Here is a 13456-nt window from a genome sequence, read left to right as displayed (position 1 = left end):
CTTTATTGTCCACAAATGTGGAAATTTGCCTTTGTCTTTGCAAGCTGGTTAAAAACATATCACAGGAAACTCAAATGTATAAATCATTTGCCAAACAACAATGAACTGTGCTAAGAAAATGTATTTTGTATTGTATTAAATGTATTATGCTGGGAAGCTCCACCCACCTACCCCATGCACACCACAGTATCTTTGAGTGTGTGTATCCTCTCCATTGTAGTGACACAAAACCAGTGTCTACTGTCACAAACAAGACCAGAGGCATCACAGGGCTTGGTGTGAATAGATATGACACAGCATGTGGAGTAATGCTGAACCTACACATGTAATCACTCAAAGTATCTGAAACAATGCTTTGGCATCAGAGTGACCCTCAAAATAGGAAACTGTGGACACACGACGACTCGGGTCCGTCCTAATTCAGTCTTTGAAACCCATGCCTGATGGTTCGATGAAACACAAATTTCATACACCTTAACTCAGCGCCAAATGTGAATTGCTTTCCCCTTGTACCTCTACTTTTAAAAGTACTTTAAAAAGTAAATGCACTTTCCAGGCCACTCATTCACACTTAAAGGCAGATAGACATACTTAAACCACCTTGAAAGGTCTCAAATAGGCCTGTGCAGCGAATGTGACCCGGCCCATTCATCCCAGTCACGACAGAATGCTTGTAATGGTGTGAGTGTCTATTTATCCAGCTGTTAGGTCTAATTTCACATGGGGAGATAATACCAGTGTACAACAGAGAGAGGCACTCTGGAGACCAGGGCTGACTGGAGAGAGAGGTGCTATTGAGATATTAGTCCTTTTGTTGAAGGAGCCACCGAAGAGCAGAAAATGAACTAGCAGCCTGAGGAAACATTATGAGTAAGGGTTCTCAAGTTTCTATAATAAGGGTTGAATTAGAATGGGAGAAAGGAAATGGGGTTGACTGGCTTGCTCTTTTTCTCATCCCCAGTCATTCACCATAGCCAAATGGTGCATTATGTGAATGCCAAAAAGGATTTAGAAAGACATGTTAAAAGGTATTACTAAAGAAAAGGCGGTTTTGTTGCTACAGATGACAATGTGAATTAGTTGTTCTGTAAATGACCTTCAAACCTTCCTGGAAAAGCATGTAAAACATGATGAAGACACAAGGTAAATAGCATTAATATCATACGCTGACCTTTCACTTTTTTATATACAAATGAGACAAAGATAACTTAAAGTATTTTTTATGCTTCCCTCTGTGAATGCTCAAGTGTCTTTTTGCAATTTTTTTTTAATTAGATTTTTTTGTACTTGTATTTTCTGTCAAAGATAGCATTATTTCATTTTTGTGCTGTATATTTTTTACTTTTAATTTGATTTGTTTGTGTGTGCATTTTTTTTCTGGCAAAAATAGAATTGAAATAAAAGGCTAAAAGTTAATTGTTTTTATTGCGAGGTTAATATAAATTTGAAGAATCTATGTTTTTACAAAACATTAACATCCACTTTACTGAAAAGCTGAATGTTCTAAAATAAATATTTCTTTTGATGTAACAACCACAGTTGGGCCGCCAGTCTGTGGACAGACAATGCAGTTACATTTGCAGTCCGTTGGAAAAATTAGCACTTAACATGGAGTGGCTGGACAAGTGTTTGTTCTGCAGATAGTGGAGTGTCTGAGCATGAGCTGGAGAATGAGCATAAAGGTTGGTTGCCGGGTAGATTTGGATCCTCTGAAGTGGGATCCAGCAAGAGAGACTGCAATGATGACTCACAGTTGGAGGACGGAGAACAAGGAGAAATAACAGAGGGAGACAAGTTGGACAAGTGACCAAAAAACCGAGAATGAATTGGAAAATAACAACAGACATGAAATTAAGAAAGGAATGGTAAAAATAACTTGTAAATTTGAAAGGGACAAACAAAGAGGCTATAGAGGGGGAAAGATAAAAAGAACAGGGAATAAGGACACTGTAGAGAGTCCATATACAGGATGAGACAACCGGTCTCATGTACAGCTCAGGACTGTGACCTATGGCACACGAATCCGGATGCTAATAGACCCACTTCAGCTCTATGCAGCTCACCTCAGCTGTAGTCATGTAGTCCAGTGATCCATGTTTGATCTCTGATAATCTGCGACCCATTTGGCCCAGCAGGAAAACACCCTCACTTATCATTCATCATCAATGATTGACTTAAACCTTTGGACAGCACAATAGTGTCTGCCGTGAACAGACATTCAAAATATGCAGTGACCTTTGCCCTTATGTTGATGCTTATGTGTTATTATCACATGTAATGTGACTAAACTAATGTTCATCAGCTGCTCTTTATGGAAAACTGCACTGGCATTGCAAGACACTGCATCTAATTTAGTCCAAGGTGTTTTGGCCTTTTGTAAGGCAGTTTTTTTTTTTAGGTTATTAAAAATGACATGCTCAGAAGCACTGGGTAGATAAATTGCCATTTTTCCTCTATTACTTAACTGTGGATAAGCAGTTATGTGTTTTAAAATTTGTGATAAGTTGGTTGCATTGTCTCTCTCCTGTCCCTCCTCAAACTGCCCCCTAGTGGTGCAGTTCTGCACAAAGCAGCTTTTTGTCACTCACTGAAGTGGGATCTTAGTCTTTCTGTGTAATTACTGATACAGTTATTCAGAGTCAAGATATTCCTGTAATCCAAATGCCCAAACTAAAGCCATTGGGAATGCTATCCAAGGAACACCACTTCATGCCATCTCAGTCTGGGAGACATATCCAGTTCCACAGTGTGCAAACAGCTGGTGGGTGTTTCTTTAAAAATCCTCAGTCTACATGGTACATTTGAAAATGCCATCATCATGGAACAGGGTGGCATTAAGTCTCTCCATCAGTACAGCAGCCCCTCAGGTTCCAGTAATAAATATTTCTTCATGGGGGTCGGCAGGGGCAGCTGTTCGATACCAGTGTGGCGGTGCTTTAACACCGTCGCTCGGATGGCACACCTGGCCAGGTGAAGCAGGGCGCGAGGGGTGTTGGTGCAAACAGCAAACAAAGAGTCGTAAAATTCCTCATGTCGCTGCAGAGGCAAAACCACACAAAAACAACAGGTTAGACTAAACGGAGTTCAGAGATGTCAAGTTTTACAATTTCCATTTATCATTTGAATACAACATTGAAAGACGTGGTTAGGAAGGCCGGTGCCATTTTCTGTATGCAGCTTTACGGTACATAAACTCAAGAGCACGTGGACTAGGGACTCATTTATCTCCATTCTCTCCATTTGCACATGAAATGATGTAGCGTTTTATGACTTTATGACAATTTTATATTTTGTATGGGTGAGCTGCTTCTTATTGCACCATATCAAGCTGTTGACACTCTGATCTTATGACCTGATATTTCTCAATCTGGTACATCTTTTAATTATGCTTTTGTGCATGTGCTTTTATGTTACATACTTTTATTGGTTTCATACTTTTTTTTTTATCATAAACCTGGACTGTGAACCAAATATTCCTTATAACAGGCCAACAAAGTTTTGAATTGAACTGAACTGATATAGCATTTAAACTCCTGATATGCAACAAATGGCAACACACAACAGACAAAACATGAGTGGGTGTACAAGGAATGAATAAGAGGAGTTTGCACTTTTCATAACACACTTGCCCATTACATTGTCTACCTTATAGCAGTCATCAGGAATGGCAGTTCTCCACTTCTTTGTGGGTTTTAAGGATTCATATGAATTGACCATGATTTCTACCACTTTGGGGAAGTCATGGCAGGCTTGCAACACCTGTACAACACAGGAATTTAGCAAGGATTAGTTTCCTCCATAGTTTTAAATGACTAAGTTTAAAACCAACTTGGCCTGAATTGTGCTATGTAATTAGCTGAACAAATCCACGTGCAAATACTGCACCGCAGTACCTTGTGGAACTGTGGTGGGTAGATCCGTGCAGCGTTATAGTTGAGCAGCATCTGGTAGCAGAGCTCGGGCATGGCCATGGCTCTGACATCGGTCACTTTGAGGAGATACTGGATGGGGGCACAGCCGTTGATGTCCATGGCCCGTGTGTCTGCTCCGGCCTCCAGCAGAATGTGCATCAGGACGTGGTCGCAGTTCCACGCTGCCTTGTGGAGAGCTGTCTTATTGTCCTCTTCTTGGAGGTTTGGGTCTGGAACAGAGTGTTTAAATACTACATCAAATGTATTGGAAACAAAACGGTGCGTCAAATGAATCTGGCAATCAGCATGCCTCAGATAGAGGTGGTGTAGGTTGTCTTGTATTTGCCTTGCATCAGGCATGGTCTAATAAATGTTAAAACAAGACTTTTGTATCAGGCATAAGAGTTATCATTTGGAAGTCATGCACAAGGGTGTTGGTTCTGAAGCCCTCACCTGCTTTGTGATCCAGCAGGATACGACAGACAAGATGGTGATCTTGGCTGTAGGTTTGCTCCTTGGTGTCAAAAGCCCAGAAGGCTGCAGTGATCAGGGGCGTCTCCTGACGAGAGTTGACTGCATTCACAGAGGCCCCATGGGCCAAGTACAATGCCGCCAGCTCAGGTATGCCAAATCTGGCAGCTGTGTGTAAAGGTGTGTCTTCATCACTATTATGGCTGGCTATGTCCACCTTTGCACCTGTAATAGAAAAAAAATTATTATTTTGTATTTTGGATATTTTTAAGCTTTCTGTAGTTTGTTATTCTGTTGCTGTTTGTATCCCTACTGCTATGAATTCATTTGCACTTTCCTTTATCCACTGATACATCCATCTACCTATCCATCATCTATCCTGCCTCCGTGCCCTCCTGACCTTTGAGGATGAGGTGCTTGGCACAGTACACAGACTCCTTGGTGATGCAGTAGTGGAGGGGCATGTGTCCACTCAGTGATACACTGTTAACTTTGGCTCCGTGGGCCAATAGCAAGGCCACACAGTCGCTGTTGGAGACCTCACAGGCCACATGCAGCGGTGTCTTCCCATTGGGCATCCGATTGACTGACGCCCCACTCTGAAGGAGCACCAGTGCTGTTTCTACAGCATTGTACATTGCACACAAATGGATTGCCATCGCCCAGGATTTCTCCAGTTTGTAGCCTGGCAACCAATAACCTGGAGGAGATTGGATGAACAAAATCAGTTTCATAATAACATAAAAGGCCAAGGACAGTAATGTTTTTTTCTGTCTTGGTTTTAGAGCTCATGATGAGTTCTGTGCTGTTCTGACTGAATTGTGAAGATAAAATAAACCAGGATGCTGCACTGCAGTGTGTTTGTTCCACTGTAGTTGGCAACAGGTTGTATGTCATTGCGATTCACTTAGTGTAACTCATGGTTCCTGTCAACATCCTGCTTTAGATTCAGTGGAGGTTTGGCACCACTCAGTGGATGAACTGCATAACTAATGCAGGAAGTGCTGAATTTAATTATGTAAACACTATGTATCTGTTTTATAAGTAATGTTTTCTGGAAATTCATAATGACTCATAGTTGTGTATTCTCCTGTGTATATTCTTCTGGTTTGCATTTACAAAAGCATGGAAACTTGGGCCCCAATTTACTAAAGCCTTTAATGTGTGCAAAAACCTTTAGAATGTGCAAAACCAATGACATAACCCCTGTTTAGTCAAGAGGCCTTGCTCCAATCAAAAGCTTTAACAATGACTTTGAACACGGAAAATGTTTTAGTACCCACAACTGTTCTTTGTAAATGTGGACCTTAGTGCATGCTAAATGCTGTTAACAAATAAACTGTCTCCAGTCATTAAGCCATATTCCATATTATTGGTGTTTGTGAGTTGTGGATGCCCAGCCTTTATAAACTGTAGTATACCAGACCAAATGTGTGCTACTTCAGTCTAAGTCATGTCCGACCCACCTTGTTTGTATGAGGCCAGGACCATACTGCAGTCCTCCACCTCCAGCACGGTGTCTATGTCTAGGTTGGTGGTATGGAGAATGTGGAGGACCTCCTGAGCATCGTTCCTCCGCACAGCATCCAGGAACCGCTCCTTCAGCTGCATGGCAGCCAGCTGCCTGGGGCTTAATTCTGCCATGGCCACCCCGGGAGACGGACCCAGGTCAAAGTATGGTACCCCTAGCCCAGCTGACTCTACCACTGGTACTAATATTCTCAATACAGCATGGAGAAGAGCAGAGAAGAACTCACAAATGGTGATGATGAAGGTGGCAAGCATAACCACTTTGCAGGGCTTGTGTAACCCCAGCCATATGATACAGGAGGCCTGGAAGGAAGAAAGACAGAAATGCAACAGAAGAAAACGGGAGTGAGTGACAGGAGAGAGTAGGCTGGAGGGAAATAGAATAGCCCTGGAGTAAGATTAGTCTGGTATATAAATAGAGCAGAGCGAGAGAGACTGAAGAGCCAGGACTGACTGTGGCTGACTCTAGACCAGTCAAATGTTTATCTCTGCCGAGATGTCCACCGACAGAGAGGCATCATGGGTAATGGGCGGATGGCCATTCCACAAAAATAACAAGGGTTTAAAAATATAGCGTCATGTGAACACGAGGGTGTGTGCGTGTGGCAGGGGCTTCAGCGAGGAAGCTGGCTATTTCATACATTCTCCAAATTCTTAACATGACAGAATTGAATCCATGGCCTATTTGACTCCACAGTCCACAAAGTTTTAATGTGATATGTAAGACTTTTACCGTGAGGAAAGTTGATGATAGTTAAGAAGGGAAAATAACAATTACAATGGGGCATACACCATGTGATTCATGTTGTCTAGCTCTCTGTGCAGAGTGCTGTCATGTGACAACACTCATCAAATTTAAGACGAGTAAGACAGACAAACGGTGAAAAAGGAAGAAGCAAAAGCAAACCACGGACAGTGACTGCACATTTTATTCAGTGTGACAGGTAGCTGCCCTTTCAACTTTTCAGAATGCAAAAAAAGAGAGCAAGATAATGACAAAAAAGGAAGAGGAAGAAAATAAGCGCAGCTTTTTAAAATAGTGAAAGCATGTCTAGCAATTTGTGGTGATTATCTTTCGCTCTCTACACATTCCTCTGCACAGGCAAGCCAAACATCCAATGAACCCTTCCAGACATGACTCAAACATTTGTTTTCGCCTGCCAGGAGCACCAGGGTCTCAGACATAGGTCGGTTTCATTGTGCCGGGCAAGCTCAGTCAAGCACAAAGATTTGAGATCACATTTTGGGCCAGGCCTGACCTTAACCTCCCTCAGCCTTCCAACAAACTGTACACCACACATGGAGACAATAGAAAACCAGGCTTCTGTAGGATTCATACAGCATATTGCTTTCAGTGTTTTACTGTACATACAAAAGTGATAGGAGTGCTGTCTGTCGGCTGACTGACAGGGTGGGGGGTATTCACAGAAAGGTTCATGAGTTACAAAATATTTCATAGGAATACATCAGGATCAGGTTACATAATTGGAGTAGCACTTGAGCAGGTCTTAAGTAGCTTGAGAGGAAGGCAAAACCACAAGCACGAGGGAAAAGGTTGGTGTTTTGTTCTTGCTTGACATACAAACTTTAAATCCTCACTGGTAATCACTTTATTTGATGACGACCATTTGAATGTAAAATCACTTTTAATGAACATTTTTAATTGTTTTTTTTTTTGGCAAAAAGAAGTAATCATAAAATTCTGGATAAATCATTATTAGGTGTTAATAATAATCTAATAAGTTATCATAAACAATAGTCAGATGCTTCATTAAATACAGAAATAAATAAATAATAACATACACACAGATTTAATGATACCTGTATCTTTGTGGCATTGCATGGAGGTATCACATCAGAATTTACACATTTGTAATGCACGCTGTTCCTGTTCTTAACCCTTCAAGATTTTACCAGGCAGTGCCTTTAAAACAGAAGGTATTCACATCCAAAGCTGCCTTCTTCACCGCCATGATAACACTGCTGTCTCTCCAGTTCGTGTAAACGTATGGAATGATTTTCAGGTAAAAGAATTTTAGAGAGCTTCATAATCATAAGAGTAGTATTGCATAAACCAAGAACACATGTCAAAATCATTTCAAAGGTATGTTTTTTTTCTAACATGAAAATCAAAATGTCTTGAGTCTTACTGAACCAAGTTCATGACAAAATTAAATCAAACTATATTGCATGTATCTAGTGCAATTCCTATGATTTCCATCATTCCATCTTTTATTGTTATCCTGCTATAATATGCAGTGTCAAAGTCCAGTGGCAAATAGTCTAAATTACAATTCTATTTAAGACAGTGTCTTCTCTGGTGCACCTGTCCACTTTTGCATTTTTGTGTCTTTCTGATCACAGAGATAAATAAAGTAGCAATCCTAATTTTCACCACACTATTCAAGAAAGAAGTGCTAAATCAAATAAAAATGAATTATGTGGTCCTTTCGTGTGGGTGAACTTTGATCTTTCTCTTAAAAAAAATAGAAATGGATGACTCAGAAGATCAGTCAATGTGTTTTAACACACACACATAGAAGCGGGTAGAGTTCAGAAAAAGTCTACTCTAGAATTTCTAAAGGCAGCGGTCGGGTATTACTTTGTTATTGAGAGAATATAAAAAGAGGTCAATAGCAGGTTACAGGCGGAGTCAAAGCAACATTATGCATATAAGCAGGAGGTTTAATTTTGTCATCTTTTTTTCTTTTTTTTTCTTTTTTTTTGTTTGTTGTTGTATCTTTTGGTATGTTACAAAGTCACGACTACATTGTACCCGGAGTCTCCATTAGAGCCAAGTCAGTCCAGTCAGTATGTCCTCGATATCATTCATATTTTGAGAATTGCTTTAGTGTGGTACATGTATACTGTAAGGAACATTAGACAAGCCAGTGCTGTAGTTAAACTTCAAGTGTCTGACCTTCCAGTGTTTGTTCTTGCAAGTACTGAGAGAGCCTTGCTTGGTTCCTGCTTGAATTCCTATTGAAAAGTTCCAGTCTTGCATTCTTCAGCAGTGAAAGTAAGCAGCATGGGGACACCTTGTGGTGGGACATGAGTATTGCCCCATATATTTCCACCACACAGGCTTTACCTGTATGTGCTTCATCAAAGCTACAGGGTGATTCCACTGATCTATGTATCTGAAGCGGATATACATAACTCTATCAAAAATGGCACATTAGACATATCTGTATCTATATTTATCACTGTATATGTACATGGTCCTTATGTCTAAAGGTGCTATGATACACATCTACAAAGAAGGGTAACACAGATGGCTCTGAAGATGATATGTTCGGGATGAGGATGAGATGAATTTTTCACAAACATACTTGGAATATGAATAAATAAACCTAATTTACAGCAATGAACAGCAAAATAAATAGAATTGAGCAGGTTTGTAAAGGGTTAAAAAGACAGTATGGGTGTACAATGAGGTGAATGAAGGGGCAGCATCCAATTATCCAACTGTATGCTCATTTTGGTTTAATTTGCATGGTGAAAAGGTTGCCCAACAATCTCCAACAGTTGGCCGTCGAGCTCCACCACTGAGCGATTTGGGACTATTGAGGAGGCGTCCCCCAGGGTTCCATTGTGGGCCCTACTGACTTTCTGTTCCCCGAGATGCTACTTGGTGTGGTCGTGGTGCTACAGTAAATAGGGAGGAGATGGTCTACGGATTCGGTTCACTCTGCCGCGCCTTCTTTGCGGGCCTGTTTCTGCTGCTGTTCCAGCTCTCTCTTCCGTAGCTTCTCACGCTGTTTCTCCATTTTCTCACGGTTCCTCCTGGCCTTCTCCATCAGAACCTTAAGGTCCTTGATCTTCTTCTTGATCAGGGCACGGTCCTGGGAAGAGGTGACACCAAGGGCCTGCAACAAATGGACACACATATTGTAAGCATCAGTTTTCCATAGATCTACCATGTAGATTCATTCAAAATATCTAGGTTAAAATGCACCTTGAGCTCAGCACTATCCAGCTGCAGCAGCTGCTCTCCATCGACATTTTTGGCAGTGAATTCTGGGATATGCTGTTCCAGGTTGAGGCCCATGAGCCAGCGGGCCACTTGCTGGGAGTTCCACTCCGTAACACTGCGGTTCTGCCACTGGTGCTGCTTCGGGAACTGACCCTCATCTAGGATCTATACATACACACAGGCAACAGAGAAAAATAGAGAGGGAGAGAAGGAGAACACAAGTAGAAAAACAAACTCAAGTTTATGAGCCACAGTTTTCAAGTCTAACTTTCATATTTGTCCATGCATCTGTAATGTGCATCTGCTACAGTGCACTGGATGAATAAAAAAAGAATTAATAGTACCATAAAATAGGAGGCATTCAAGCTACCCAATAAGCCACCTTAAGCATTGTGATATATTAGATGTAACTAGTTATGCTAATGAGGTCATTAATTAAGCAAATTATTGGATTAAGTAACAAATACTTCTATGTTAACATGCTTGTCTACTCATAGACATGGGTGGTATTAATATAAGCACTGTATTTTAAAACATTAGGGATTCATTGTAGTATCAGAAAATCCAGTTTTTGCACGTTTATGCAACATGGTGCTCCAAAATCTAACCATCCATCTACTCTACAGGGAGAACCTGTGGTGAGCATGAAGTTTCTGTGATGTATAATTCTTCTTGAGTTGTTGTCTTCACCAGAATGTGTCAGCACACAGAGACAGACAGAGAGATGCCACCAGGACAACACAATCTACCACATACTGCACCAGGTACAAAAACGTTTCCAGAGGGACTACCCTATGTTCAGTAGGTCACAAAATCATACCAGTCTGTGAGACATGCACAGGGAAATTCATTCTAATCTAAGGGATCCACAGACAAAAGGGCATAGACTCCATAGACAAGACACACATGCAGTCAACCACATCTGCTCTGTAGGCTTACTGCCTCAGTCTCACCTCATCATCTATCATATCCAGACTCTGAACGTGGGCAGCATAGAGGACGACAGAAAACGACTGGGTTGTTAGCAGAGCAACACACAGGACAGGAACAAAATGTCTTCCATAACAGCACTACGGATTACACTGCACCAAGAACCAAAAGCCAAAGCAGTTTAAAGAGACTAGAACGTGACATTGACCGTAAGTTTGTTTCATTTCTTGGTTCATAACAAAGTTCACCTTTTGGGAGGCTGATGACACCCAAGCTGACCGGATGAAACACTGCATCAGCGAGGTTAATTAAAATATGGATCTCGAGATGGATTTCACCATATCAGAGACACACACCATATTAACATGGTTCTATAGAGAACATAAAACAGGCTATATGGAGCTTTGGGAATTGGCTTGTTTAACCACCTTGCTAATTCTACAAATCCCATGAGACCTATTTCATGTATTAAAAAAAACATGCACTTCTTGCATTCAGTAATTAATCACTCTAACAAAAGAGTATATGGACCCCCAGTATGTAAACAAGCCTTTTACACCTCTGAATGTAAAAAGTCTGTGAAAAACAAAAATAAGCATTTCCCACAGTGTGCCTGCTCTTCCATTTTGGGTCATAAATTCTCCACCCCATCAGTGCATCCCCATATATCATCCTGAGTTATATGGCTTGGGGCTCACTGAGACTAAATTCTCTCCATTTCCTCGAGCAGATAAACTGTGGGACACAGCCATAAGTATACCTCGTCTGAGGAGAGCACCAGGGTGTGTGAGCGTCCGGACATCTTGGCTTCAGTCAGCAGGCCGCTGATTTCCACTGAGCTGGTGCTGCTGGCACTTAGATCATCGTTCAAACTAGGACCCTAGGATAGAGCAGAAAACACACACACTCTCTCATGAGGTAATTGGTGACAGCCGACTGTCTCTGAGAATAACTTCAGTTGGGTAGCTGCAGCTGCAGAGTGCTTCAGTCTGATGGATTTTCCTCTGTAGCGTTATAGATTAAATGTGACATGATGCTACATTAGTGAGCTGATATTCTGTGTTTAATCAAAGATGGGCTGCTCAATCTATTTCTCAGATACTGAAAGAAAAATGAGTGAATCAGGAAAGAAAAAGCAATTCCACAACTGATTGGTTAATGCATAAAAAATTTTCAAAATCAACAGCTGAACGTTTTCTGGAGTGAAAGAGATGAGTATTCACAGCGTTCCATGAGTAATTAATGCAACTTTACTAGCCTTAAAACTAACAGAGTGCATAAAGACTACAGCTAAGCATTTTTTAGGTTTTCTTTTTCATGTGTAAAATACAGTAAGAAGTATAAAACTCTTAACGCTCTTAGTGAATATTAGAGAGATGAAGTGCATATATGTACAGGGAACTGAACAATTCCCATTGGTCCGCTGAATCAACAGAAAAAAACAAAAACGCATTGTGTCAGCGGTGTCAAAAACGCAGCACTAAACTTTGGTTAGATTGTTTTAATGTGAGATGTTGAACTGAATCTGTCTGGAGCTTCTGGCAGTGTACTGCTACTGCTTTCACTCTCACCCCTGCCCTGTGTGATGTAGAAACGGAGAGATTATTCTTACAGGTTTAAGCTGTGAGCTTTAAGGGCTGAATCCCGACTTGGGCGCTCTACATCACTATTAATGCGCATAAATTCTGCACTGGTATAAATTTTGAAGTGCACTCATCTTAAGCTGAGAATGTGTCCTTGGAGAGGGGAAAGGGCCGGATTGGTGCAGGATCAGAGATAATCTGCTTTTTAATCCTATTGAAACAACACCTGGATCTTTCAACATATCAGAATATTTGATTATGCGTAGTTAGAAATAGTTTTCACCCATGCAGCAAAAATGTCCATCTTAACAAGTTACAAAGTCAAATTTGAAATCTTTTTCTCCCTTATAAACAAGTAGAACAATCTCACTAATAAACAGCTTTCCACTTCTTTTCAAAATAAGAAAACTAGATTATATGACTTGCTAAGATGGATATTTGCATTTGCAACGTAACTGAAGAAACAAGGGACAAGGGATTTCTAAGATTATGCAGGCATAATAATTTAACAATTCATGTTAGCTTAGTTATCAAAAATTTGTACAGATTTCTGTTTCTTTTGTTTTTTTGTTTTTTTTTTCAAATTACAGTAAAAGTGCAATTACGCAGTTCTACACATTTCATTTTGCTGCTAAAGCCCATTTACCTCTTACAGCACACATTCATTTGCCCTTTGGATTGAGGTGTGATTGCACAAAACAAAAAAGGGATACAATACCACGTAATATGAATAGGAGAAGAAGTGGGGCCATGTGAGAGAGCTCTGTCCAACGGAAACATATAACAACAATGCATAAAAAAATAGATGGTGATACCATGACAACCACTACAAAACCTACAAAACCGTGTCTAACACACAGTTACAGTTCAGCACAGCTAAGCATGACCTGCGCTGCCACGTGTTCATACTTTCATTGGCTCATATGACAAGTGAAGTAGTGGTAATGATTGTTGCAGTCGATGTGGCTTCAGGTCTGATTTTTAACGAGACTTATGATTAAATTACCGAGGGCAAAGTAAAGTGTCCTTAAAAGTCCTCACTGTAAAGTATCCAG

The 13456-nt window shown here is 40.7% G+C and overlaps 2 protein-coding genes across 7 annotated transcripts in view; both read right to left on the bottom strand.

Annotated features, from left to right (window-relative positions):
• Positions 1-2847: 2847 nt before the first annotated feature.
• asb4 (ankyrin repeat and SOCS box containing 4) lies at positions 2848-6167 on the bottom strand. The gene is made up of 6 exons (XM_030062967.1): positions 5849-6167; positions 4783-5082; positions 4365-4607; positions 3894-4141; positions 3646-3759; positions 2848-3036 (listed from the first exon to the last, which is right to left on the bottom strand). Exons 1-6 carry the CDS (start codon positions 6165-6167, stop codon positions 2848-2850), a joined length of 1413 nt encoding a protein of 470 aa, XP_029918827.1.
• A 656-nt stretch (positions 6168-6823) lies between these two features.
• Positions 6824-13456, bottom strand: part of ppp1r9a (protein phosphatase 1, regulatory subunit 9A) — a 51671-nt gene continuing 45038 nt past the window's right edge. For 4 of the 6 annotated variants that reach the window (XM_030063014.1, XM_030063016.1, XM_030063015.1 and 1 more), the window contains exons 17-20: positions 11579-11698; positions 10842-10865; positions 9871-10053; positions 6824-9781 (exon numbers count right to left, since the gene is read on the bottom strand). In XM_030063014.1, coding sequence (XP_029918874.1) covers positions 9599-9781; positions 9871-10053; positions 10842-10865; positions 11579-11698 — 510 coding nt within the window. In that variant the 3' untranslated portion in view covers positions 6824-9598. The remainder of the gene's footprint in view (positions 9782-9870; positions 10054-10841; positions 10866-11578; positions 11699-13456) is intronic. The other 2 variants (XM_030063017.1, XM_030063019.1) reach the window with 1 other exon arrangement.

This window comes from Myripristis murdjan, chromosome 11 (assembly GCF_902150065.1).
Source record: "Myripristis murdjan chromosome 11, fMyrMur1.1, whole genome shotgun sequence".
In the NCBI taxonomy this organism is placed as follows: domain Eukaryota; kingdom Metazoa; phylum Chordata; class Actinopteri; order Holocentriformes; family Holocentridae; genus Myripristis; species Myripristis murdjan.
This window is presented reverse-complemented; position numbering and strand designations above follow the sequence as displayed.

What these genes read in the sequence shown, in the direction of transcription:
- asb4 (XM_030062967.1), bottom strand. Translation starts at nt 6,167, where the DNA reads ATGCTTGCCACCTTCATCATCACCATTTGTGAGTTCTTCTCTGCTCTT. An exon ending in CAAGCACCTCATCCTCAAAG is followed by an intron (nt 4,608 to 4,782) that starts GTCAGGAGGGCA and finishes TTTCTATTACAG; the next exon opens with GTGCAAAGGTGGACATAGCC. An exon ending in CCTGCTGGATCACAAAGCAG is followed by an intron (nt 4,142 to 4,364) that starts GTGAGGGCTTCA and finishes ACTCTGTTCCAG; the next exon opens with ACCCAAACCTCCAAGAAGAG.